Source organism: Galeopterus variegatus, unplaced genomic scaffold (assembly GCF_000696425.1).
Source record: "Galeopterus variegatus unplaced genomic scaffold, G_variegatus-3.0.2 Scaffold889, whole genome shotgun sequence".
NCBI lineage: Eukaryota > Metazoa > Chordata > Mammalia > Dermoptera > Cynocephalidae > Galeopterus > Galeopterus variegatus.
Genome location: NW_007727000.1, coordinates 184,823 through 209,249, shown reverse-complemented (window position 1 = coordinate 209,249; position 24,427 = coordinate 184,823). Strand labels below are relative to the sequence as shown.

The 24,427-nt window shown below is 54.5% G+C and overlaps 2 protein-coding genes across 2 annotated transcripts; one reads left to right on the top strand and one right to left on the bottom strand.

The window, feature by feature from the left end:
- Positions 1-8: 8 nt before the first annotated feature.
- On the top strand, positions 9-10,995 carry INPP5E (inositol polyphosphate-5-phosphatase, 72 kDa; the record flags this gene model as incomplete). Its single annotated transcript, XM_008573193.1, has 10 exons — positions 9-622; positions 5,291-5,414; positions 6,035-6,132; positions 6,808-6,932; positions 7,035-7,154; positions 7,544-7,651; positions 8,209-8,370; positions 8,440-8,555; positions 9,207-9,343; positions 9,814-10,995. Coding segments are annotated over 10 exons (1,737 nt in total), but the record flags the coding sequence as incomplete, so codon positions are not given.
- Positions 10,996-14,513: 3,518 nt separating this feature from the next.
- Positions 14,514-23,185, bottom strand: PMPCA (peptidase (mitochondrial processing) alpha). Its single transcript, XM_008573192.1, has 13 exons — positions 23,097-23,185; positions 21,944-22,023; positions 21,647-21,716; positions 20,128-20,138; positions 19,963-20,057; positions 18,970-19,070; positions 18,225-18,488; positions 17,774-17,866; positions 17,575-17,693; positions 17,332-17,422; positions 17,157-17,219; positions 15,630-15,774; positions 14,514-15,242 (listed from the first exon to the last, which is right to left on the bottom strand). Exons 2-13 carry the CDS (start codon positions 21,997-21,999, stop codon positions 15,073-15,075), a joined length of 1,278 nt encoding a protein of 425 aa, XP_008571414.1. The 5' UTR covers positions 22,000-22,023; positions 23,097-23,185; the 3' UTR covers positions 14,514-15,072.
- Between the last annotated feature and the right edge of the window lie 1,242 nt (positions 23,186-24,427).

Below are 24,427 nucleotides of genomic sequence, written 5' to 3'. Positions count from 1 at the left end.
CGGCCACCCCCGTCGCCCCGCAGCCCCCGGCGGGGCCCAGGCTGGAGCGAGCCCGGTCCCTCGATGACAGGGGCTGGACGAGGCGGCGGCGGATTCGAAGCGGCCACGAGGGCCTGGTGGCGCGGGAGGGGACCAGTCCCTCCAGGGACTCCGTGCAGGGTGAGGACCCCAGTCCCGCCACCCACGGCTGCACCGCGCCCTGCCTGAGCACCTCCTTGCCCGAGATCCCCAAGTCTCGCAGGGCCCCGGTCAGCGAGGGAGGGAGCCGGTCCTCCTGGGGCAACTGTCTCCCTGGGACGGTGAGCGCCTCCCCGGACCTCCTGCGCAGAGACTCCGCCTCAGCCTCGGCGGGCAGCTCCCCGAGGCTGGCCAGCCTGCGTCCCCCTCGCCCGCCGCCGCCACTGAGCCTGAATGTGGCCTCCGAGGCTCTGAGGACGGCCAGCAAGGTGGACTCAGATCACGCCGACTACAAGCACCGCATGCAGACCAGGCTGGTGTGGGCCTGCGGCGGCCTGGGCCCTAGCTGGCCCCGCAGCCCCCCGGCTAGCGATGCCGGGTCCCTGTGCTCCACCAAATGCTCCAGTCTCCTGGCACCCATCCACACCAAGGACATCCGGAGCAGGTAGGGCCCCCGGGAGGGTCTCACCCCAGGGCTTTCCTCTAGCGTTTAGGAGCAAGTGCGCAGGAACCAGGTGAGTGTATTCACATGAAAGCAGGCTAAGGTGCAGAGAGACCCATAAACAGAAGGAAGCGACACTCCCTCCTGCCATCCCCATCTCCGCGCTGCTTCCCAGAAGCGGTTACCACTCCGGTTCTCTCCGTGTCTCTCCAGAACTTGTCCTCCATTCATGGGCACGACGTGCCTGTAGAAAGAGGTCCTTCTGACTCGTTCTGTGTTTGCCCAGACGAGATCGCACTCCGCGCGCTGTTCTGTATCTGGTGTCTTTCTTTCCTGTTCGGGCAGCTCTGGCAGAGTGTGTGAACCTGCCCCTTGTTTCCGGCTGCGGGGTCATCGGGGGCACACTGAGCCGCGCTTTCACTGGAAGGAACGCTGTGGCGAGTGACCCTGGAGGGCTCTTTGGGCACAGGCTGGCCCAAAGACCTATAGGTAGACATGAACTTGCTGGGTTGAGGGGACACCCAGAGTCCACTTACTCAGGGCGGGGAGAGAGCAGACGGTGCCGATCTGCCGCACTTTGCTTCCTAGGCAAGTGTCTGGAGCTTTCTGGAACCGCGAGCCCTCTGACATGATGATATTGCCAAATGCTCTGTCACGGGCTTCTCATTCCGGCCCCCACAACCCTGTGGTCAAGGGCAGTGCACAGGCCCTTGGTTTCCTGTGCTTGGCCTCTCTGCAGCTTTAATCATCAATCCGTATTGATTTATAGCTTGAAAAACCTATAGATTGTGGGATCCCGCCCACGGTGTCATCACGCTCTACTCATGATTCCCAGATGGATGCCTCTGGCTCGTCTACACTGAGGCCAGATCCCCGAGTTCACCAGACGGGGGGCTCCAGAGACCTTTGAGCTCAGCCTGTCCAGACCTGCCTCTTCCTCTCCCGAGCCTGCTCTCGTCCTGGGATCTTGGTCTGGGGGCCTGTGCTCAGGGGCTCATACTGTGACTTGGGAGAGTGTCCCTGAACCCTGCCCTTCCTCCCCTCCCCGCAGCTGTCACCCCAAATCCTGTTGTTCTGCTGGGCATGTTGGGGTGGGGAGGAGGGGAACTGTGAGAAGGGACAGAAGGTGTGAGGGGTTCTGGTACTGGTCCTGGGGCTGCTGTGACCAATGACCACAGACTGGGTGGTTTAAAACAACAGAACTTGGCTCTCCCAGTTCTAGAGGCCAGAAGTCCAAGATCAAGGTATGGGTGGGGCCACGCTCACCAGCCCAGGCTCTAGGGGAGGATCCTTCCTGCCTCTTGTGGCTCCTGGTGGCGGTGGTGGCAGGCGTCCCTTGGCTCCTGGCTGCATCACTGCATTCTCTGGCTTCGCCCACACTCACAAGGTCATCTCCTGGGTCTCTCTGTGTTTTCTCTTCTTCTTAGAAGGACACCAGTCACTGAATTTTGGCCCACTGTGATCTAGGATGATCTCATTTTGAGATCCTAACTAATTGCATCTGCAAAGACCCTATTTCCAAATAAAGTTGCTTTCTGAGGCTCTGGGGGTCAGGCGGTGGACATGTCTTTGGGGGCCACCACTCAGCCCACTGCAGTCACTGAGGGTGGGCTCTCCCTCCCTGCACCTGCAGTCGGCCCGCAGGCAGATGAGCCCTCTGCACCTCGCCACACTGACGGGCACCCCACGGCCCCATGCCCGGCTCCCCACCCAGGCTGCATCTGGCACCCTGGGATGCAGCACGTGCAGTCATTTATAGGACAAAATCGTGTGCTTTCTTAAAATAATTCACCACAAGTTTTCTTTGAAGGTGAAATTTCTTAGTGCACATCAAGTGTCTTATTTTTTAAAGTGTATGCAATTTACCTAGATATACCTTTCGTAGAAAAGGAGAATCGTTGTTTTTAGACAACCAGGAAATGGTAGGTTGATGGAGATTCCTTAACCTGGTTCTGCTGCCTAAAACTCCCAATTTCCCGACTCTGGCTTGTTCTGGAATAGGGGTCGGCAAACTTTTTTTTTTTTTTTTTGTCTTTTTATGTGACCGGTAAGGGGATCACAACCCTTGGCTTGGTGTCGCCCGCACCGCACTCAGCCAGTGAGCGCACCGGCCATCCCTATATAGGATCCGCACCTGTGACAGGAGCGCCACTGCGCTACCAAGCGCTGCACTCTCCCGAGTGCGCCACGGGGCTGGCCCCAAAGTTTTTTTTGAAAAGGGCCAGCAGAGGGGCCTGCCCGTGGCTTACGAAGGAGAGCATGGTGCTGACAACACCAAGTCAAGGGTTAAGATCCCCTTTCCGGGCCGGCCCGTGGCTCACTCGGGAGAGTGCGGTGCTGATAACACCAAGGCCACGGGTTCGGATCCCATATAGGGATGGCCGGTTCGCTCAATGGCTGAGCGTGGTGCTGACAACACCAAGTCAAGGGTTAAGATCCCCTTACCGATCATCTTTTTAAAAAAAAAAAGATCCCCTTTCCGGTCATCTTTAAAATAAAAAAAAAAAAGACAAGGGCCAGTAGTCCCTATCACAACTTGACAGCCGTGGCAGTGGGAAAGCAGCCACAGACAGAGGGGTGGCTGTGTCAGCAGCACTTTATTTAGGAACACAGATTTGAATTTTATGTAATTTTCACGGGCCACAAGACACCATTCTATTTTTCTTTTTTGACTATTTAAAAGTACAAAAGCCATTCTTAGCTCATGGGCTGTACACACACGGGCTGGATCTGGCTGGACCAGATTTGCTGACCCCTGTTACACAGTGGCCCTGTGCTTTGGGTGCTGCCAGGGGGTGACGGGGGTCTTTCCCCACTGACTCTGTGAGCCAGCCCAGGTTGCCGAGGCTGTCCTGCATGTTTTCACACAGATCTGCAGTGCCCTGGCCTTGGCTTTGGGCGGGGTGGGGTCTACAAGGGGGCTGTGCTCCCATGGCTGCACTTGGGAATGGACACAAGGACTGTGCCCTTTGCCCTGCTGCTCCCCAATCACACCCTGCACAGAGCTGGACAAACTGACCATATGGCTTTCTGGCTTGGAGAAGGCAAGGGTGGCAGGCTCCAAGGAGGCCACCAAGGGCCAGCCCCCGCTCACCCAGGGTCTCCTGGGGTCATTTCCCAGCTAAGCAGAGCAGGAGCTCACTACCCCAACTGGCCGATCAGGGATTTCAGCAGTTAGGGGTGAGATGTGATGTAACCTTTGTCCTGCGAAGCTTGGTGAGTTCGTGGGAACAGAGTGTGGTTTCCGTCAGTCAGCCGTGCCCAGGAGACGTGCCATGGGCCTCTCGTTCCGAGCAGTACCGGTCCCTGCTCACAGGGCGAGGGCGTGAGATCGCAGCAAGTAGAATGGAAGGACTGAGCCAGAGGCTTGAAAACACCCAATGGAATCTGCTCGCTGGTGTTAGGCTCACTCTACATGTCCCTGTCCCTTCCTGGGACCTTTATAAGGTGGCAGTAATATAATATAAATAAATAAATGCTTAAAGAAATCCACAGTGATGGGGGAGGGGGACAAGACAGACAGGAAACAAGTGACCTTGGAACAGAGTCGTGCATACATTGTGTACATGAAACAAGAAAGGATGCGCCGAATGCTCCTAAAGAGATGGTGCCCATGTGGTCGGGCAGCGGGGATGAGGGATGTCCTGGGGGACAATCGGGCTGATGCCGTCTGACCCACTTTCCGCCCTTGCGTCACGGGGGCAGGACGGGCAGACAGGGTACCTGTCAGGGGCGCCCAGGATGACCTGCCTGGTCATGAGGAAGAATCACACTGGCCTCCGGATGTACCTAATTCTCATAGGAGGTGACGGGGGCCATGAGCGTGCGGCGGGACTTCCTAGGACAAATGACACAGTTCCTCCAACAAATGGATGGCGTGGGGGAAGAGAGGGCTGCAGTGGAATGAGAGGACGCATGAGGCAGAGCCACTGCATGCGAGCATGTGCCGTCTGGGCGCAGACTCGGGAGCAGCCGGCCTTAGCCCTGGGTGCCAGGAGTGGAATTGCGTTGGAACAGGGCTCTGAGGGGAAGGAGGGCCCCAGAGAAAAAGGGGTCCTGCAGGCAGCTCAGTGGAGAAAAACCAGCGGCTTCAAGTGAACACCTCGCGAGGAAGAGGGAGACGATGGGAAGCAGAGAGCGGCTGCGCGCCTGGCCGAGGCCCCCTGCCTGGGCCGGCAGGAAGAAGGGCAGGGCCACTGGTGGGTGCCGGTGTGGAAGAGCGGATGGTCGTCCCCTGTTGCACAAGAAAACAGTGTCAGGAGGCGCTGCGTGGAGAGGAGCAGCACGAGCATTGGGCGAGGCAGCCGGGAGAGCGGGGCTGGCACACCCGGCCCTGCCCGTTTCTGTACCGCAGGCGAGCTAGGAATGGGTTTTATGTTTCTAAATGGGTGGAAGAAAAAAAATGGTAGCAATGTTTCATGGTACCTGGAAATCAGATGAAATGCAGATTTCAGTGTCCGTGTAAATGAAGTTCACTCACATTCCATTGCGTTGGTAGCACCTGCAGCGGCGTCTGCGCCCCAGGGTGGAGCTGAGTGGCTGCGACAGACCAAGTTCCTGCAAAGCCCACAAGTCTGCCAGCCGGCGTGGCAGGGGCCGCCCCCCTGGGGTTGGTTGGTTGGTTTTGCTGTGGACTTGGCTGTGCAATCCTGTCCCTTCCCTTCTTCCCAGGAGCTACCTGGAGGGGAGTCTCCTGGCCAACAGGGCGCTGCTGGGGGCGGATGAGCTGGCCCAGTACTTCCCAGACAGGAGCGTGGCCCTCTTCGTGGCCACTTGGAACATGCAGGGCCAGAAGGTGAGAGGCGCCAGGCGAGGCGTGGCTGGAATGAGTGGGGTGCAGCCATCTTCCTGCAGAGGACCTTGAGGAAGGCCCAAGCCCCCACAACACATCCCACTGCAACACTTCCCTTGCAAGGGACCCTCGAGCCCCAGCCCTCCCATCTGCCCCTCCCTGGCCACGTGCTGGGGAATGCAGCAGGTGACTTCGAGCCTGTGCCCCAGGGAGCAGGGAGATGCACCTGGGGGTGGCCCAACTTGGACGAGCTGCACAGGCAGGGTGCCCCGATGCCAAGGGGTGCACAAGGGAGGGGCCAGATGCAGCTGTGGCGATAGACCAGGAGGTGGCTATTGGACAAACTCATGTTCAGGTCAGGAAATAGGCTGAGGGTGGCCTGCCCATATCTGAGATACCTTTGGCATGCCGGAGGGCACCCTTGGAGACTAAAGTCACGGCTGTTTGTGCACTGCCAGGTGGATCACATCTTGGCTGTGGCCTCAGTTTTCCCCTCATTCAGACGAGACTCTTCATCACCACCTATAGACAGTGTAGCAGGGACTCACCCGTGGGCTTCTGTCCCCAGCCCAGGAAGGAGCCTGATGGCCTCAGACTGACTGTCACATGGCTCTTCCTCCCAGGAGCTGCCACAAAGCCTGGATGAGTTCCTGCTGCCCGCTGAGGCCGACTATGCCCAGGACCTGTATGTCGTTGGGGTCCAGGAGGGCTGCTCCAACAGGTAGGGAGCCAGCTTCCACCCTCTCCAAGCCTGTTGGGCCCTCCAGTGTCCTGCGTGTTCAGCACTACCGAGGTGGGCCTTTGTGTCTGGAACTGGTGGGGTCTCAGCTTGGTCTGGAAATGTGAGTCACTGAGGCCACTCAGTCCCCTGGAGGCTCTGAGCCTGACTCCTCAATGGCAGGGTGCCCTGCAGCATTGTGACGAGTTTCCCTGGTGCTTGGGGAGTGGGCGCCATGTGGGTCTCCTTGCATCCATTCTGAGAACAGCAGGTGGCCTGGCTAGAGCCGGGGAACCCCCATCTGCACCAAGCACTTGGGGGGTCCCTGGGCTCCACCCGTGCCTGGTCTGCAAGTCCAGACAGGGAGGGTGTCAGTGAGGGTGGGGTGGGAATGCTCACATGGGGACTCAGCAAGGATCTGGGACCCGGCCCTACATCATTTGATTGAGAACTTGGGCCTGTGACTCCCACCGGTGCCAGGTTCTGGCCCAGCAGGGTTTTCTGCAGATGCTCCCTCAGCCCCTCCTCTTGCTGATCTGCCACCCATGGTGCAAGACAATGGGACAAATCGTGGGGTTACCCCGGCAGCTCCTCAAGGGAGCTGTCTGGGCAGCGGGTCTGGGGATAGCAGAGCAGGAAGGCCACGTCCCCCAGCCGACCCCACTTTATCCTCCGCAGGCGGGAGTGGGAGACACGTCTACAGGAGACGCTGGGCCCCCACTACATCCTGCTGTCCTCGGCGGCCCATGGGGTGCTCTACCTGTCCCTGTTCATCCGCAGGGACCTCATCTGGTTCTGCTCAGGTAGGTGTGGCTTGGCTTGGCTCTGGGTGCAGACAGAGGGTGGACGGCGCCCCCCAGCGTGGGGCCTGCACCCTGGCGTTGAGGGACTCTCTGCTCCTGCAGAGGTGGAGAGCTCTGCGGTGACCACGCGCATCGTGTCTCAGATCAAGACCAAGGGGGCCGTGGGCCTCAGCTTCACCTTCTTTGGAACCTCCTTCCTCTTCATCACGTCTCACTTCACCTGTAAGTCGCTGCCCACCTCCTGCTGTGCTGCTGCGCACACCTGTCCCCTGCCTGGCAGGGCCTGTCGGGCAGGAGCTGCTGGCCGCTCAGCATCATCTCCCAGGGCTGCAGGGGACTCTCTGTTCTTAGCGGGTACTGCACTGATGAGACGTGAGTGAGGACCCTGAGAGCAGACGTGAGGTTCAGGACGGTCACTGTGCTATGCTGGCCCGTCCTTGGTCCTCTGAGGCAGAGCTGCCTGCTGACCAGGCCTCGCAGCAGATACCCGGGTGGGGCCATTGCTGTGTAGACACTGTGAGGTCAGAACGTGGTGCAAGGTGAGGGCTCCTTACACAAGGAGACTGGAGTGTCCAGAAATCTGAGTCCCCGCCATGCTTCTATTCTCACAGCTGGAGACGGGAAGGTGGAGGAGCGGCTGCTGGACTACACCAGGACCGTGCAAGACCTGGCGCTGCCCAGGGTCGTGCCGGACACCAACCCCTACCACTCCAGCGCAGGTGAGGCCCTCAGGAGACTCACCTGGCCCCTTCCCTGTCCTGGGGAGTGTTTAGCAGAAGCAGTGCTTTCAGCATTTGAGAATCAAGGTCAGAAAGGTCTAGGAAGTCGCCCGCTAGCTGCAGTGGTCACTCTGGGCGTTTCCCCCCACGAGGCATGGCTGTCCTTTAGACCAGTTAGCAGCTGGGCAGGTGGAGGCCTGCTTGGGTTGTCCACTGGGAGCGAGGCATCCGCTAGCCTGGGTCCAAGTCGTCGCTGCCACCGCCCCCACCCAGCTGAGCAGTGACAGTCAACTCACCGTGGGCGGCAGGGTCGCTGTTTGCACCTGAGCCGCTCCAGGTGCTTTCTGAATCACCCACACTGTCCAAATGTGAATGCCACTCAGAAAGCTGTGCTGCCCACGCTGTCTCCCCCCACCCTGTGTCCCCCAGAGCTGCTGCCTGCCTGTGATTCTGGGGACAGGGAGGGACCCAGACCAAGGAGTCCCTGTCACCCCTCTGGGGCTGGCTGCCTGTCACAGGGAGGCCTGGCCCCAGCATGGTTCCGACATGTGCCACAGCGGATGTCACCACCCGGTTTGACGAGGTGTTCTGGTTTGGAGACTTCAACTTCCGCCTGAGTGCCAGGCGTGAGGCCGTGGAGGCCATCCTGCAGCAAGGCCCGGAGGCGGACGTGCCTGCGCTGCTGCGGCAGGACCAGCTGGCCCGGGAAATGAAGAAAGGTGAGTGGCCGGGCCAGGGGCGGGGGGTGCAGCCAGCACCAGCTGGTCTGAGCAGCCGCGCTGTTGCAGGGTCTGTCTTCAAGGGCTTCCAAGAGCCGGACATCCACTTCCTACCGACGTACAAGTTTGACATTGGGAAGGACACCTACGACAGCACCTCCAAGCAGAGGACCCCCTCCTATACGGTGAGTGCACCTTCTCCCTGGCTCGACCCCTGCCTTAGACCCGACCCTGCTGTCCACCTGCTGAACATGGTTGGCTTTCTAGGCAGGGACCTCCCCTAAGCTTATATCTCAGGTCAGGTGTACAGCCGCAGCAGGTCAGGTGAGGGTACTGGGTTGTGTGGCCTGGCGCCAGTGACTCCCTCTCTGAGTCTCCTCTGGCTGAGGACAGTGCCCTCCTGCGATGGCGCTGGGAGGCTGGGCTGGCAGCCAGCCCTCGGAGCTCTCGTGGGAGCCCTTTTCTTGCACACCGCCCTGCCCCAGGCCGCAGCCACACGCACCTCCCCCTCCCGCCCACCACCAGGCCCAGGCTCCAGCTCTGCGCAAATTGTGGCATCTGGTGGAAGCCTAGGGAAGCCGCTGAGGCTGGATGGCTCCCCATCTGCTCCTGGAGAGCTGAGTGGGGACAGGTGACATACGCACAGGGTCTCTAGGGACTCAGGGCCACAAGGGCAGGGTCACTGGCCCGCTAGCTCGTGGACACCTGGCACAATGTAAGTGCAGGGTTGGACACGGAAAGGGGCTCCCAAGGGGTTCCCTGCAGCACAGCCGGGGCCACACCTGGGATACAGTTGTGCATAGCAGCCCTCCTGCCTCTGAACTCTCTTCCTGAAGGACCGGGTCTTATACAAAAGCCGCCACAAGGGTGACATCTGTCCTCTGAAGTACTCTTCCTGCCCTGGGATCAAGACCTCCGACCACCGCCCCGTGTACGGCCTGTTCCGGGTGCAAGTGAGGCCTGGGCGAGACAAGTCAGTGTCCCCGCGCACGCCTTCCTTCTGGGGCCTGGTGGGGGCTCAGGGCCAGGGGGTGACACACTCGACAAGGGTGTATGTGCTGCCATCACATGACACTGTGACATCCAGACAGGACAGGAGCAGGGCTGCTGCCAGTTGCTGTCACGGGAACGTAGAGGGTCATGGTAACCCCTGGGGTGACCACCGGAGGCCTGTCCTGAGACCTTCGGGCTGTGCTGTCTGGGCTTGGCTGGCCACCCTGTGGTACAGGAGGCAGGCGGGGGCCAGTGTGAGGCTTTAGGAAATGAAGTGGAGACGCATAGCACTGCGGCTGGGGTCGGGGCGGCCACCCAGTCCTTCCTGGCCTCAGGGGCAGGAGCAGGTGTCTGTGTGTGCTAGAGGAAGCCCAGCCGCGGAAGGCCGACCCCACGGCGTCTGCAGCAGAGCGGCCGCAGGCACCCTGGTGACAGCTCTTTCCTCCACAGCATTCCCCTAGCTGCCGGCAAGTTTGACCGAGAACTGTACTTAATAGGAATTAAAAGACGGATCTCGAAAGAAACTCAGAGACAGCAAGTGCTGAAGAATCAGATCTCCAGCGCTATTTGTACCGTTTCTTGAAGTTGGCTGAAGGAGGACCTTCCGACTGCAGCAGGGAGGTGCCTGACACGACGGGCCGTGTGCGCTCGGGGGGCAGTGAGCCCCAGGATCCTGAGGAAGCCCTCCCCACCCGAGGGGCTGTCCTGCTTTCTCACCACGAAAGCCCGAGGATGGCAGGGGGCTGTGGCGGGACAGGAAGGAAGCTGCCTTCCTCGTCCCTGAGCAAGCCACCCGCCCGTGACATGTCCCCATGTGCACTGGCAGAGAGAGCCTGGACCCCACACAAAGCGTCACACCTCCAGCCACACTCGGGCATCTGTCAGGTTGGCCTTGAGCAGTGCCACGCTCTGGGGCAGCAGCAGGTCCCCACACTTCCTCTCTCTGCTGCCTTTGCTCATGTCTCCACACCCAGAGCTGGCGTTTCCAGATCCACACCCTCCTGGCAGCCCCTCAGGCACACAGAGGGTCCTTCCACACCACAGGAGTCTGGGGTCTCAGACCCCTCTCTGGGCATGCCCCAGAGCCCAGCTCAGGCGGAGGCGCCATCCAGAGGCTGAACTTCCGGGATGTGACGCAGTGGCCAGCACCCGTCTGGGGGGCTCGCTGCCCTTCCCCCTTCCTCCATAGGCCAGGGCCTGTGTGTGGAAACAGGTCATGGTTTTGGTGATTTCGCATCAGTTGCTTCTAGTAACGTCAGCCTCAGAACGACATTACTGGAAGTGGAGTGTTGTGGCCTGAGAAACCGGTGTGGGCTGCGCGCGTCACCCGCTTGCCTGCTGGGCCAGCGCCAGCGCCACCACCGAGCTCCGGTCTCCTCCCGTCTGGCGGAGGCTTCAGAGCTCACTATTGTTCTTTGCACCTTATCCCGTCTCTTAAAAAAAATGCAGACTTTGAATGTGTAAAAGTCCAGTAACATCCAATCTCGTCTTTTAAATTATTTTTCCATATTTATATTTTTAAATAAATGCATATGTTGAATCTTAAACTCTCTTTCTGGCCAGAGACTGGCTCTTGGAAAGAAACCACCTGTACACATGCCCTGTTCCTATTAAAAAGGTCCGTGAAATTCAGGGCGGAAAGTTTGGTCTCAGCTCTCCACCGCTAACCACAATCTTGTCTCGTTCACCTCTGCTGTGTGTGTTTAAAATCCTACATCCGCAGTTCACTGCTCCAGGAGCCAGGTTAGCCATGAAAGTGCCCTTCTAGGACGAAGAGAACACTTCCGACGTGAGTGCGCCGTGACACGGTGAGACCGTGGACTGTTCTAACGATCATGTAAAACCCATATTAGTGTCAGCTTCCGAGATACGGAAGGTAAATTATAAAGCAATACACAATCTCTTGATAAAAAGAGAAATCTGGGGCTGTCTGGTTAGCTAAGTTGCTCTGAGTGTGGTGTTGGTAGGTACCACCACAATCAAGGGTTCGAATCCCCACACAAGCCATTGCCCCCCCCAAAAAAATCCCATTAACGAGGGCACAGTCAGTCCCATCTAGTTTCAATACACTATTCAGATGGTCTATGTATAAAATTTCGCTTGAATTAATGTGCTGCAAGTTTCAAATCAGTTGAAAATCTGTTACAAAGATTATTTTTGTGGTAACGGGACTTGACATGAGTCAGGTTTCACAGATCCTCTCTAGGCACTTTCTTTGACACAAACCTGGGAAGAGATTTTAACGTGACGCTTGAGTGTCTTAGTTGGTTTGAGGCTAACAGCGTCCCGTCTCTGCGGGAGTAGCACGCACATCTGTAACGTCATGGGTCAAGAGGTGTGACTTACTTGAGACTAGCCGTCAGATTTTAAATGAATGGAATTTCACTTGGAACGTTAGTTTAAAATTCAATTTAAGACAAAGTTGGCCAATCTAAGGAAAATGGATCTCATATAGAAATGTGAAAAGAACCAAGCGTGAGGTGTAAAATTCAATTTAAGACAAAGTTGGCCAATCTAAGGAAAATGGATCTCATATAGAAATGTGAGAAGAACCAAGCGTGAGGTGTTTTATTTATTATTTATTTATTTATTTTTTGTCCTTTTTGACACCGGCCGCACCGCGCTCAGCCAGTGAGTGCACCGGTCATCCCTATCTAGGATCCGAACCCGCGGCGGGAGCGCTGCTGCACTCCCAGCACCGCACTCTCCCGAGTGCGCCACGGGCTCGGCCCAAGCGTGAGGTGTTTTAAAATTCGGCTCTGGTTTTCTCAAGCGCTTGGCTTGTCGCTCATTCGTTCGGCAAGTACTGACAGTCCTGCCGTGCCCAGACTGGCCGCTGGAACATGGGAGCGAGCAAAGGGCCTGTCTTCAGCAGCGACTGTCCTAGCGGGGCTGGCAGACGGGAGGAAAGATGCTAAAGTGCACGAGTGCAGAAGGGGAGAGGCAAAGCGCGCGTGTGCAGGGAAAGCCTGAGCCTGGTGTGCGGCTGCAGGGGGAGGCGAGGGAGGAGCCAGGAGTCCAGGGAGAGGTGCTCCTGGCTGGGGAAGCGGCTCAGAGGCCCTGAAGTAGGCAGAGCACCAGGCAGGCAGCGGCAGGGACCCAGAGAAGACTTGTACTAGCACCGGCTTCCGAAACACCAGACACTGGCGTCTGGTAGCAGTATCTAGAATTTTTTTTCCCTTATTTTTGAATTTACAAAATGTTTTGAACTTTATTTTCCATCAAAAGAAGATGGACAAATAGGAAATCCCCAGATCTAGAATTCATTTCTTTCACTAAAAGAGAATTTAAACAGACATAATTTTACAGGATAAATGGCTGGAACTGCCTACTGACAAAGGATGAAACGTACACCGTGAGAGCACAGCAGCAGGCTGGCGGGGTGGCTCAGTTAGTTACAGCGTCGTGTCGGTAACACCAAGGTCAAGGGCTCAGATGCCCCCTATCCACCAACCGCCAAAAAAAATACACAGCGTCGCTTACTTCACTTTCCACGAAAGTGAGAATATCCTGAGCTCAATAACACTGCTTTAAAACTTCTTCCTCCAGTTCTGTCCCCTCAGAGAGGCTGGCTCCTCTGCTGTGAATGTTCACGCTCCCACTGAGCTGCCACCCCGAGGGCGCACATGGGGCCTGTCCACCACTGTCCCCCCACTCTGCTACAGGGGCTGGTGCAGACTTTACGGCCACTGCAGCCGAAACAGAGCTGGGCTGCGGGAGGTGCGCAGTCAGCCCCTCTGCTGAGGGCCAGCTCCCCTCAGCTCCTGCTTCCCTCCGGGCCTCCACGCTTCTGCCAAGGTCGCTCCAAGGCTGCTTGGCAGTGGGGAGCAGGCCTGCTTCATCAGGATCTCTGCAAGCCCAACGCCAGCTCTGACCTCCACTGCATCGTGACGCCCACCACGCGTGCTCAACGGTCAGTACATGGTCCAGCTTCCCATCTCTACATGCTGCCAGGCATTTTTTTTTTCAATGTGATAGCAATAGAAAGTTTCTAACAACCAAAAATGCACACTCTTAGAAACATTATGCCATTTTCCTCTGCTCCAACCACAGTGGATTGGATTCTACAAGGTGGGCAGCGAGCGGACACCTCCCATGTGGGCAAATTCTGAGTCACCTTTGCTGGTACACATGTGTGTTGTAAAGGTACCAATTTCCCAAAATGTGTATTTTCAAAATCTGTACTGCAGAGGCCAGGTTTCTCAGCTACTCAAAAAACATGACCTGGAGACTCTTCTCCCAACAAAACAGGGCAGCTGAGAACGACCTGTGGGGGCTAATGCAGGTTCCCAGGACCTCCCCCCACCCAACCCCAGCTCCCAGGGGTGATCTCTGTGGGTGTTTAAACTTCAGAACTACTGATGTACACCACACTGAAGTTTTAAGCCACAGCCTACCTTCCCAGCCAGTTAGCCTTTCAATTCTCCTGAAGAGTCTGCACCCGCAGGCCACACCGTGCAGCTCTCTAGCTCCCACCTCTCAAAGTGTCTGCAGCTTTGGGGCCGGCCCGGTGGTGCACTGCTATAGTGCGCCGCTTGGGAAGCGCGGTGGCGCTCCCGCCGAGGGTTCAGATCCCACATACAGACTGGTTCCCACTCACTGGCTGAGCAAGGGGCGGGCGCAACCCCGAGGGTTGCGATCCTGTTGCCGGTCCCGGTCCGGTACGGGCGCGACACTGAGGGTTACAATCCGTTGCCGGCCACGAAAAAAGACAAAAAGGAAAAAAAAAACAAAAAAGTGTCTGCAGCTTCACCACTGCCACTAACCATCACCCATCGGTCACACCCCTGCACACACTGACACCTCTGAAATCAGAATGCACCTCAAAATTAAAGGACAAGAGGCTTTGAGATAATGGGTCAAACTGGACGATTTTCAGGGAAAAGGATCTCTATTTTAGGAAAGTCTCCAGTTAAGACAGGCCTTTAAAAATCCCTTTCTAGTGGGCCGGCCCTGTGGCTCATTTGGGAGAGTGCGGTGCTGGTAGCGCCGAGGCCGCGGGTTCGGATCCTATATAGGGATGGCCGGTGCGCTCACTGGCTGAGCGTGGTGTGGGTGACACCAAGCCAAGGGTTGAGATCCCCTTACCGGTCAAAACAAAACAAAACAAAAAAATCCCTTTCTAGTAAGGGTGAAGAAAAACACAGTGGTAAGAAAAACGGTCCCCACTTTATTATCAGAGTTACAGTGGACACACACACACCACGTGCTCTTGCCTCGCCCAGTTTGTCAAAGGTGAGTCCTGGGACCCATTGCAGGAACACAGCAGTTTGGGGTGGGCAGTGCAGGCCTCCCAGGAGGCCGGGAGGGCTCCAACAGACCCACGTTTGGCGCTCACCCACTCAGTGACCGCTGGTCTTAAGGAAGTTGTAGCAGACCTGCATGCTGAGAATTTGTGATAAGGTGACCACACTAACCTGGTTTTATTACAGCAGGCTGCTTTTAATTTTTCTACACTTGACCTGGTTTCTTGCTTGGATTAGTGAAGGTAAATATTTATTCCAATGATAGGCATATTCGATTCTGAAAGAATGAGACTGAGTGGGTGTTCTGGCAACATTAAATTTGTCCATTCAAGTTAAGCAAAGTGTCTCACTGTCTGCACTGTTTACAGAACCTGACATCTTTTTACACTAAATCCACATCCACAGTAACACGGACAGAAACGTGCTCTACCTACTCCGGTCTACGTCGGAGCTTGGAGGGACTCTACCGGAAGAGCCTGTACATCCTGGGCAGGTGCCCGTCCTTGCTAGACAACGCCGCCTGGATGTGCTCGTAAGAAGGCAGGTCAGTCAGATCACCCAGGGCGGCCACTGCAGGTTTACCACGGAGCATTTTTGAAGCAACTCTCTTGACGTCTTCTGGCTTCACATTGCCTAGCACAGAGAGCAGAGGATGTCAGTTAAACACGTCAAGGCTGTTGTCACTGAACGGACCAAGGGGGTGGCCAACCTGTATCACTCCCATTGCCAAGGAAGGAGCTGCTGAGGGATCCAGAGGGTCCAGCTGCAACTGGGTGTGAACCGAGGGTGAACCAGAGCGAAATCACAGAAGTGAGTTTTTCTTGGTAAACGGGGATGTGTCTATGGTTTAGACTTATTTTCAAATGCAGACAGACATACCCACCACAACAGGAGTTAGCATATTTACAAAGGGGCAAGCTCCTTGTCTAATGAGTGAACTTCATGATGGGCCTGCTGTAAAAATCTGAGAACCCCTCGGGCTGAGGAAGCCTCCACCCAGCCCTGCCCGGTGGTACTCACAGATGAGCGCACACAGCTCGTGGGGCAGCTTCCTGGCACGGGTGGCCAGCACCTGCCTCCCCACGTCCTCGAAGATCACAGGCCTGGACTCCAGGTTCATCATGAGCATGGACATCAGCTGCGTCTTGGCTCGTTCCAGCTCCACCTGAGACCAGCGACTGGGTCAGCTGGGCCCTCCCAGTGGCCTCACGTGCCCCCCATACCAGCCCCACCCACCACATGGCCTGCACACCTCCTCCCCCACATTTTCTGGGTGAGGGTTGGTGCTATACCTCATGGGACCTTTGCCACACTTGAGATTAGGGAGAAGCATGCTTCCCTTGAGTCCTTCCTTACTGTGTGTTTGACATGGAGCAGCAGGAGGTTAAAAATGTTAAAAACCCAAACTCCAGGACCCCAAACTGGCCGCACAGCAAAACCAGGAAGAAAACTAATTAAACCAGGCTCAGGGATCCTACCCAGACTCCCCAGGTGCAGGGTCCAGGCAACAGTGTCCAGCCTGGGAAGTTCTAAGGGCAGCAGCCCAAAGGGGTCTCCCTAACCTCCGAGTAGGCCCGGAACCAAGAGCACTACGGCTCCAGCAAACTTCACTAAGAAAGCTCAGGCTGTAAGCTCTGGGTACAGCCAGGGAGCAGCTGAGAAACGATACACTAACAAATCCTGGGGGCCGTCAAACTCAAAAACAGACGGCTACTGAGCTCCCCCACCAACCTTTAAGTAAAATAATTCAAACACTGAAATACTTTAAATTTATCTCAAACTGACTTCACATTAGTGGAAAGTATTATTTCTCTGGCAGAACACTGATGAACTGAAGACTAATTTTTAAACCCATTTTTATTTCTTAGATAATACTTTTTTTCATGATCAAAACGGAGTATGTAATCATTGCAGAAAACTTCGAATGTGCAGAAAAGATCCAAAGGTAACGCATGTTCTCCAACACGTGTGGGCACACAGTGCTCACCTGGCACTGTGCGTGTGTGCACATGTACCTCCATATGTGTGTACAAGAAATTTGCCTATTAGTACCTGCTCTGGTCCTGGAAGTGACAAGGCTTCCAATCATACAACGTATCAAAACTAAGCTAAAAAAATATGAGTGAACAAAAATTTAGGTTCACACCTTAAATGGAGGGAGAAACCTCAAGTAAAAAAAACCCTGTGCCTGCCTTAGTTCACAGCCACCTTGTAGAAGGTGCTAAGCACACACAGACTCCTGTCTCTTCAGCCATGCTGAGGAAGGCCACATGGTCATCCCCTGACCACTAGGCCCACGGGAGGGAACCAGACCGAGAGCCCAGGGAAGGTGCAGGGGCTGCTCTCAAATGACCAATGGCTGCAGAGGGCTCCCGAAGCACAGTGGCCCAGCCCTGCCCCTGTGCTGCTCTCAGCTGCGCTGTTCTGCTGGGACTGGGGCACAGGGGCTTGGAGGACAAGGCCCGCAGCTGGCCATTCCTACAATGTAGCCCTCTCCCTTGTCAGGTGCTGTGGGCAAATCTGAAAATGGCTCTAGGCCTTACTTACCACATCCACAGTCCCACCCATTAAAATGAATTCCTTTGTGATGATTTCCACCATTTCTCGAACCTACAAGTAGAGCAAGGCAGTGAGTGTGACCCGCCTTATGCGGGGACAGCCCTGCCTGAAAGCGCAGCAGCTGCTCCTGGGACATGAATGGACGAGAGCCGAGGGCAGGCACCTGTCTTGGGTCGGCGCTGGCGTGGATGCACAGGAGGCCTGTGTCCTCGTAGCTATGGTGGTAGGAGGTCGCGTTATACATCCAGTGGTGCCTGAGGGAACAGGGGGTTGTCAGGGCAAAGGCGACTCAACGCCAGGCCACGGAAGACTGGAGAAAGAACACCTGGAAGGTGGCAGTGCAATCCAAAAACACACTCGGCCTGCCGAGTGGCCTGAGGACAGCTACACGGAGGCCAAGACCCACCTGTTGAGCACGTTGAGGTAGAGCCTGGAGAACATGCCCTTGCCGGGCCCACCGGCTGAGAAGGAGCCGCCGCCACCCATCATCATGTTCAATACGGCAAAGGGGATGAAATCTTCCTCCTGCGGGGACAAGGCAGAGCTCAGCCCAAGGGCCCACTCACCGCCCAGGGTGCACCGTCTGATCCTGCGCCTGGACTTACCAGGAAGGAGCAGCTCTCGAGGCCCACCATGATGTGTGTGAGCTCAGGGATCGGGGTCGGGCCCAGGCTGACATTGGACATGTCTCTTTCTAGCTGTAACCAAAACAGCATATAAGCGTGGCCCACATGGAAAATAAGCAGGACTTGCAAGCTCCTCAGAATAGATCGTCCAAAAAGCGGCTGAAGAGAAATCCTACACAAACATAGGTAAATTCTTCCACTACAGGGAAGAGTGTCCTTAACCTTCTGCTGGAGCAGAATTCAGTCCTGCGCTCTCAGCTTCCAACAGGAGCATGTTTTATGATGTTGTGGGACTATCGTGTGCACTGCGGTACAGCCACGAGTGAGGTCAAGTTCTAACACCTTCAGGATAAATGTAAAACGTCCCAAAAACACAAGTCAGAAGAAGTGTGTGTCGCCCAAGCTCACACCTTTCCCGCCACCACTTCACCTTGACCATTCCCCCGGTGTACTGTGCGACTGATCTATCGACATCCACAGCCTTCACGTGCCCCCAGGCTGGCTGGGTTCCCAGGAGGTATTTTCTGGCACATTCCACCAGGTGCTCATGCTCGACACCCACTCCAGCCAGCACCATGCGGTCGGGGGTGTAGTAGTTTCTCAGGTAGGAATGAAGCACTTCTCGGTCAATCTTCCCTATGTTTTCTGGGGGGCAGAAACGGTGGAGGCCGACCGTGTTTTCCCCATAAGCAGCCTAATAAAGGAAGGAGATAACAACAAATGACACAGTGAAGGTTCCCGCTGCCCCTTCTCCAGCAATAGCTTCGGAAAAAACCTACACAAGCTGGTCACTTTAGCTACAGTGCAGCAGCTGCCACTTTGTGTGCACAAGACTACTTCTAAAAGTTTGTGGAAAGATAGAATTGAAAGACATCTATGAATCTTTCCATGAACTTTTTCAAGTACCTCATATTTATAAAAACCGTAAAATCTACCCCTCCAGGAAGTACCTACCATTATAAAAAGGTGATTTTATAGACAGAGTGGTAAAGACTACTCTAAAGAAAGAACTGAAAATACAAACACTGCGCCAACAGCAGATTCAGAAACTAAGAATGTTTTGTCAACACCCAGAACCCGCGAGGACGACCTCAGGGAGGCCAGTGACCCCCAAAGTCCCAGGAGTTATGAGGCCACTGATCTGGACGTGCAGCACTGGTGATTCTATACTTTACTTCGTGAATCATCTCAGTGAGAAGCGGTTCTGGGTCGGGCCGCATATTCAGGTCCTCCAGCTCAAACTGGATGGCCATCCGAGTCATCTGCATTTCTTCATCTGCAAAAGAACCCAAAGACAGAGCTCAGCGTACGCAGGTAAGGATGGAGACTCCAGCATGAACCCTGAGTCACTGGGCAGGCGCTGAGTGTCATGTGTTGGCGGTCACCTTTGCCTTCATCTAGGGCAAACCTGGGTTCTTTGTGTGAGGGCCGGGGTGCTGTGGTGAGCAGGGACCAGGGTGACTCTTGCCTCTCACCCTGGCTCTGCGACAAAGCAGCCATTTGGACCTGCTCCCATTTTTGGCTTCCTCACCCATAAGAGGCACAGACTAATGCCAGTGGTGTCCTATAATCAGCTGTGACAACAAGTTTCGCGAAGACCTTAAAACAGAACTTCAGCCTTGGAACACCGAGGCCAGGCTGCTGGGAGCCAGAGCACACTGTCAGAGTGGCTGGAACAATGAGCATTCCTCTCTCCCGGCCCACTCCTGGCAGGGAGTGCACAGTCCTGCATCTGCAAGGCCAAGCAGGGCAATGGAGACAAAGAAATGGAAACTCCTGGCAGCATGCCAGTCAGGGTGTTTAAAGACAGTCTGAGGTGCCTTTCTGAAATAAAGAACCAATTTCACTGAAAATGTAAAATGGCACAAAGTGATACATCAAAATATTAAGCACTCTCTAAAATGCCAGAGTTTTTTTTTTTTGCAGCTGGTTGATATGGGGATCTGAATCCTTGACCTTGGTGTTATTAGCACCACACTCTAACCAAATGAGCTAACTGGATTTTTTTAACCACCAGCGTTGCTTCTAGTGAGATGGCACTATCACTGCTGCATAAACCCAAGGTTCCAATAACACGGTGCTTGTCCTTAGCTGCAGTGCATCAACAAACCTCCCTGGTCTCCCTCACTCCCAGGCCCACCTCAGGCATCAGCGGCCTGGATCCACACCTGTCAGCCGGGGGTGTAGGACCACGTCAGCCAGTAAGCCAACCACAGTGTCCAAGCCTTTGCTGTCAGCAGACACAGCATACATAGTGGTGTCCCTAGAAAGAAAAAACAAGCCAACAGTGGTGAGCAGGTACCGACCCCACACTCAGCAGGATGGGAGCACACTGCTGCCTTGCCTGTCGGCAGGGAGTTTCCACCACAAGGACCAGCACTCTTTTCCCCACTTTTCCCGTGTCACATTGCGAATTCCTGGCAGGCAGAAACCACAGTGCTGAGTCAAAATGAAGCCGATTCTGAGAGGTTTTTGTGACCACAGGCTCTCTTGAAAGGTGAAGTGCTCTGTCCTGTGCTTCCTAAGTGTTTGTGGAATGAACCGGTCAATATGGAAACACGCCCGGCCTCGGATGGTCAGGGCACAGAGACAACTTTACTCTTACAGAGCTTGTTGTCCAGTTGTAACATTAACTCAGAGAACGAGGCACTATGTGATCAGAAGTGCACAGAGTCGGTCAGGGAAGGAACAAGCACAAGACGATCACAGAACTGAGATCAAGTGTAACCAAAAGACCATGAAGAACAGACACAACTGCCACACAGAGAAGCGTGAGCCCCATGAGGTGGGACACGGTCACCAGTGCCTTTGCAGAGGGGGGGACTGGGCTGGACCTTTACCCTAGAGAGGAGCCACTCTGAGTGGGCTGCAGCCTTATTTGGGCACAACAGCAGGAACAAGAGCCTGAGCTGAGGCTCGGTGCGGTGTAGCTGAGTCAGCAGCCCGTCTGAGCCCAGGAAGGCATTCACTGGGGGAAGGAGGTGAGGGGTTTGAGGCAAGAACGCGGGAGCCTAACACTGAGTCTGGTGTCATTTGTGGGCAGCCAGGAACCAGAGGTTTTTCAATACAACTTATTTTAAAATATGAATATATTACCTCCATGCTAACTTTAATTCCTGGCATTTAACATGTCTTTAATGTACAATTTTGGGGCATTCAGATTTAAGTAATCAACCATTTAAAAAGGTCTGTATCTGCGTCTACCCACCTCACACTACCCAGAGCTTTCTGAATGTGCCCCACACCTGCCATACAGAGAACTCCCCCTTGTCCAAAGCACATGCCCCCCGAATTGTGCTCAGCTATATCCTGTCCCCCTCCCTGTCCCCAAACAGACCTCTGCCGCTTCCAGCTGGGAACCTTGGGCCCTGTTGTTCCCTGGGTCTGGAACGTCTCCTGCCTCATCTGTCTGGCAAGCTCCTGCAGGAACCAGCCTCAATGCCACGCTTCCTATGATTCCTTTCCCAACTCCAGACAAGTTAGCTGCTTGTCCTCCAGGCTCCCACTACCCTCAGCTCTTGCGTCCATTACCTATATGTGGCCTCCACCCTGTCTGTAAGTATCTGGGCCTGTTCTGTATCCCCAGCATCTGCTAACAGTCTAGCTGGACTGATGGGGTCAGCAGGCTTCCTGGGACTTTGTTTCTCGTGTGAGTGTTGCCACCTGTGTATTCTGCCCATCTAATTCTCCACCCGACTCTCCTTCCAGGCCAGGGCTCACTTCTCACCGTTGCTCTCCACGGCCTCTCCAGAGGGAGGGCTCGGTGGGACTCTGACCAAGCGTGAGAACTACAGCCCCCGGTGAACACAAAGTAAGTTCGTAGATAAAAGCTGGTGTACCTTGAGGTCTGGCAGTCACAAATACCCCCATGCTTTTCCAAGGTAAGCAGAATTTCATCTTTGCTGTCAAATCGAGCAGTAGACTAATAAAAACAAATAAGAAATCCAAATAAGCAATCCAAAACAACCCCTAAAATATTAACAAAATTTGCTCTTAAAACACGTGAAAACAAATTATCTTTCAAGTTAAGTGTTTTATTAACATTAACTTAGAAACACAATCATTTATTCAAATAACCATTTCAAAAAAAGAAAGACTTCAAAGATCCTTCCTAAGTACAGTCTCAAAAATTACAAATTGGACACTGACCGAAAACGCCAATTTTTCCAAAAAGTGAGCAATTCCACTAAGATATTTTGCTTCATATCTTGATCCTGAATTAATAAGAACTGGTAATAAAAAGAAAATTAACAGGTTAAAGATGTTCAAAACAGAAGATTTAATGAACAGAAACCTTTTACAATTGTGAACGTGACTTCACACCTAGATTTAATTAGTCATGTTCTGCACAGCAACGTTTTTGTCAACAGACTGCATATACAACAGTGGTCCCATAAGATTTTAGGTGTGCAGTAGGCTATACCATCTAGGTTTGTGTAATTATATTCTAGTGTTCACACAGCGGCAGAATCACTGGACGGTGTATTTCTCAGATGTAACCCTTTTGTTTAGTGACATGTAACTGTACATTAGTGTTGGGAAAATAGAATAATTTAATCAGGTCCCCTTGCCTTAGGCCTGGTTGAGAGTGGTAGAGCCCATTTCTTTGTAAATAAGTTGTGTGGGTGGAGTTAGTGCACACGCGCAGCACCACGGCTTGGCTGGCAACTGCCTCGGGCATCCGCTGTGCTGTGCACGGGCCATGCTCTCGAACCTATGGCTCCCAAGGACCTGTTTGCTGGTTACCTAGTTCACAGACCTGCATGTGAGGGGTCTGGTGACCCAGCCTGGCATGTGAGGGGTCTGAGGACCCAGCCTGGCGTGTGAACGGTTTGTGACCCAGTCTGTGAACGGGCTTGAGGGGTCTGTGAACTCCAGACCCAGCCCTAGCTCGACAATTGGCCCAGTCAGCAGGATTATGGGCAGGTAAAAGAGTGCGACAATTAGGGTGACAGATATATACTCACTATCTTGATTGCAATGATGGTTTCACAGGTATACGTGTATGTCAACATTTACAAAATATACACTTAATATTTGTGATAGAAAACTTTTACATTTACAAAATAGTAAAAAAAAAAAAAAAAAAAAAAAAAAAAAAAAAAAAAAAGTGGGGGGAAATTACCCTAAATGCAACCACCAGAAATGGTCACTGTTCATATTTTGGTTACTAAGTCTTCAGATTTCTAACATGCTTCCACTCAGGGTACAATTCATAATTGATATACTAATTACAACTGACAGTCAACTACAACATGTTAAAACAAGTGAGACCACCTGCAACACTACCAACTGTACTTACTTCCTACTGTACAAAATTGTCCAAACTTATTTTGAGATGCCACGCGAAGCCCATTATCCAGTGTGGTAACTTTGGTTTCAAACTTTTCCTGTCCATCGACTGTAGCAAAAACCGGCTGGGGTACTCCAGGTAAGGGAGAAGAAAGGGGTATGTTGGGATAGGCTCCGCCACTACTAAACTGTCTGCATACAGGGGGTCCAAACCTAAAACAGAGAAACGGCCAGTTACAACAGCCTGGAGACACCTGGGCCTGTGACAACCATTTGAGTGGGCTCAGCTAACGTTTTGTCTGCATTAGAAGTCAAAATCTCTCTTTTTAAAGGATTTATTTCTACAGCCTTGAAAGACAACACAAAGGAGTGACCCTGGCTCAGCTGAGGGACCTGAGACAAGTTAGATCAGTTCTCTGGATCTTAACTGCCATCTGTGTAAAGTAGGGCTTTAAGTGTAAACACAGACAAAGCACTTTGAACAGCTCTGCCCTTCAGCTCCACTGAAGTCTAAATTGAAGCCACACCCCTTCACCTGATCTGGTATGGTCGCAACCACAGCTCTCCATAATCTGGCCTGGGTCTGCCTGTCCAAATTCATCCCCTCAACCCCCCCCCCCAAAATCCTCCTCACACTGACTCTTCCCTTAGTTCCTGGAACACACGTGGCTCTTTACCTACGAAGCTTCTCTTTTCACTGTTCCGGGCCTGCCTTTTTCACGTGGCTACCCCTTCTCTCATTTTTATTTCTTGACTTAAATATCACACGGCAGAGGTACTACCCCTATCCCTCACCCGTCTGCCTAGTCTCCCCTGTTATTTTCTATGACTAGGCCGCCTTACTTACTTATATGCATCTACATATCGCTGACAGTCTGCTCTGGCTACCATGTGCGTGCATCTCCTGAAGACGACACCTGTGTTTCTGTTTACCTCCCATCCCTGACACGGTGCTTGTCACGTGGTGAGGGATCAGCACACGCGTGCTGCCTGAGGGCACGTGCCAGAGTGGGAAAAGGCAGGCCTGGCCACGTGGGCAGGAGGGCCGGGGGACAGCGCGGGCTCACCAGGAAGGGAGCACGCGGCAGGGCGGGCGCGAGGCAGGGATGGCCGCGGACAACGCCCGTCGGCCCGAGAAGTGAGGGCGGGGAGCACCCGGAAGCCGGGAAGATAAGAGAGGACGGGACCCCGGGCTCGAGGCGCGGGGCAGCGCTCCCGTCACCCCGGGGGCGAGGCTGGCCTCCCCAAGTCCGAGCCTGTCCACCGGGAGCCGCGCCGGGACGTACGGAAGCCACGGGCGGGGCGGCCGGAGCGACTCGAGCCTCCCCGAGCCCCGTCCCC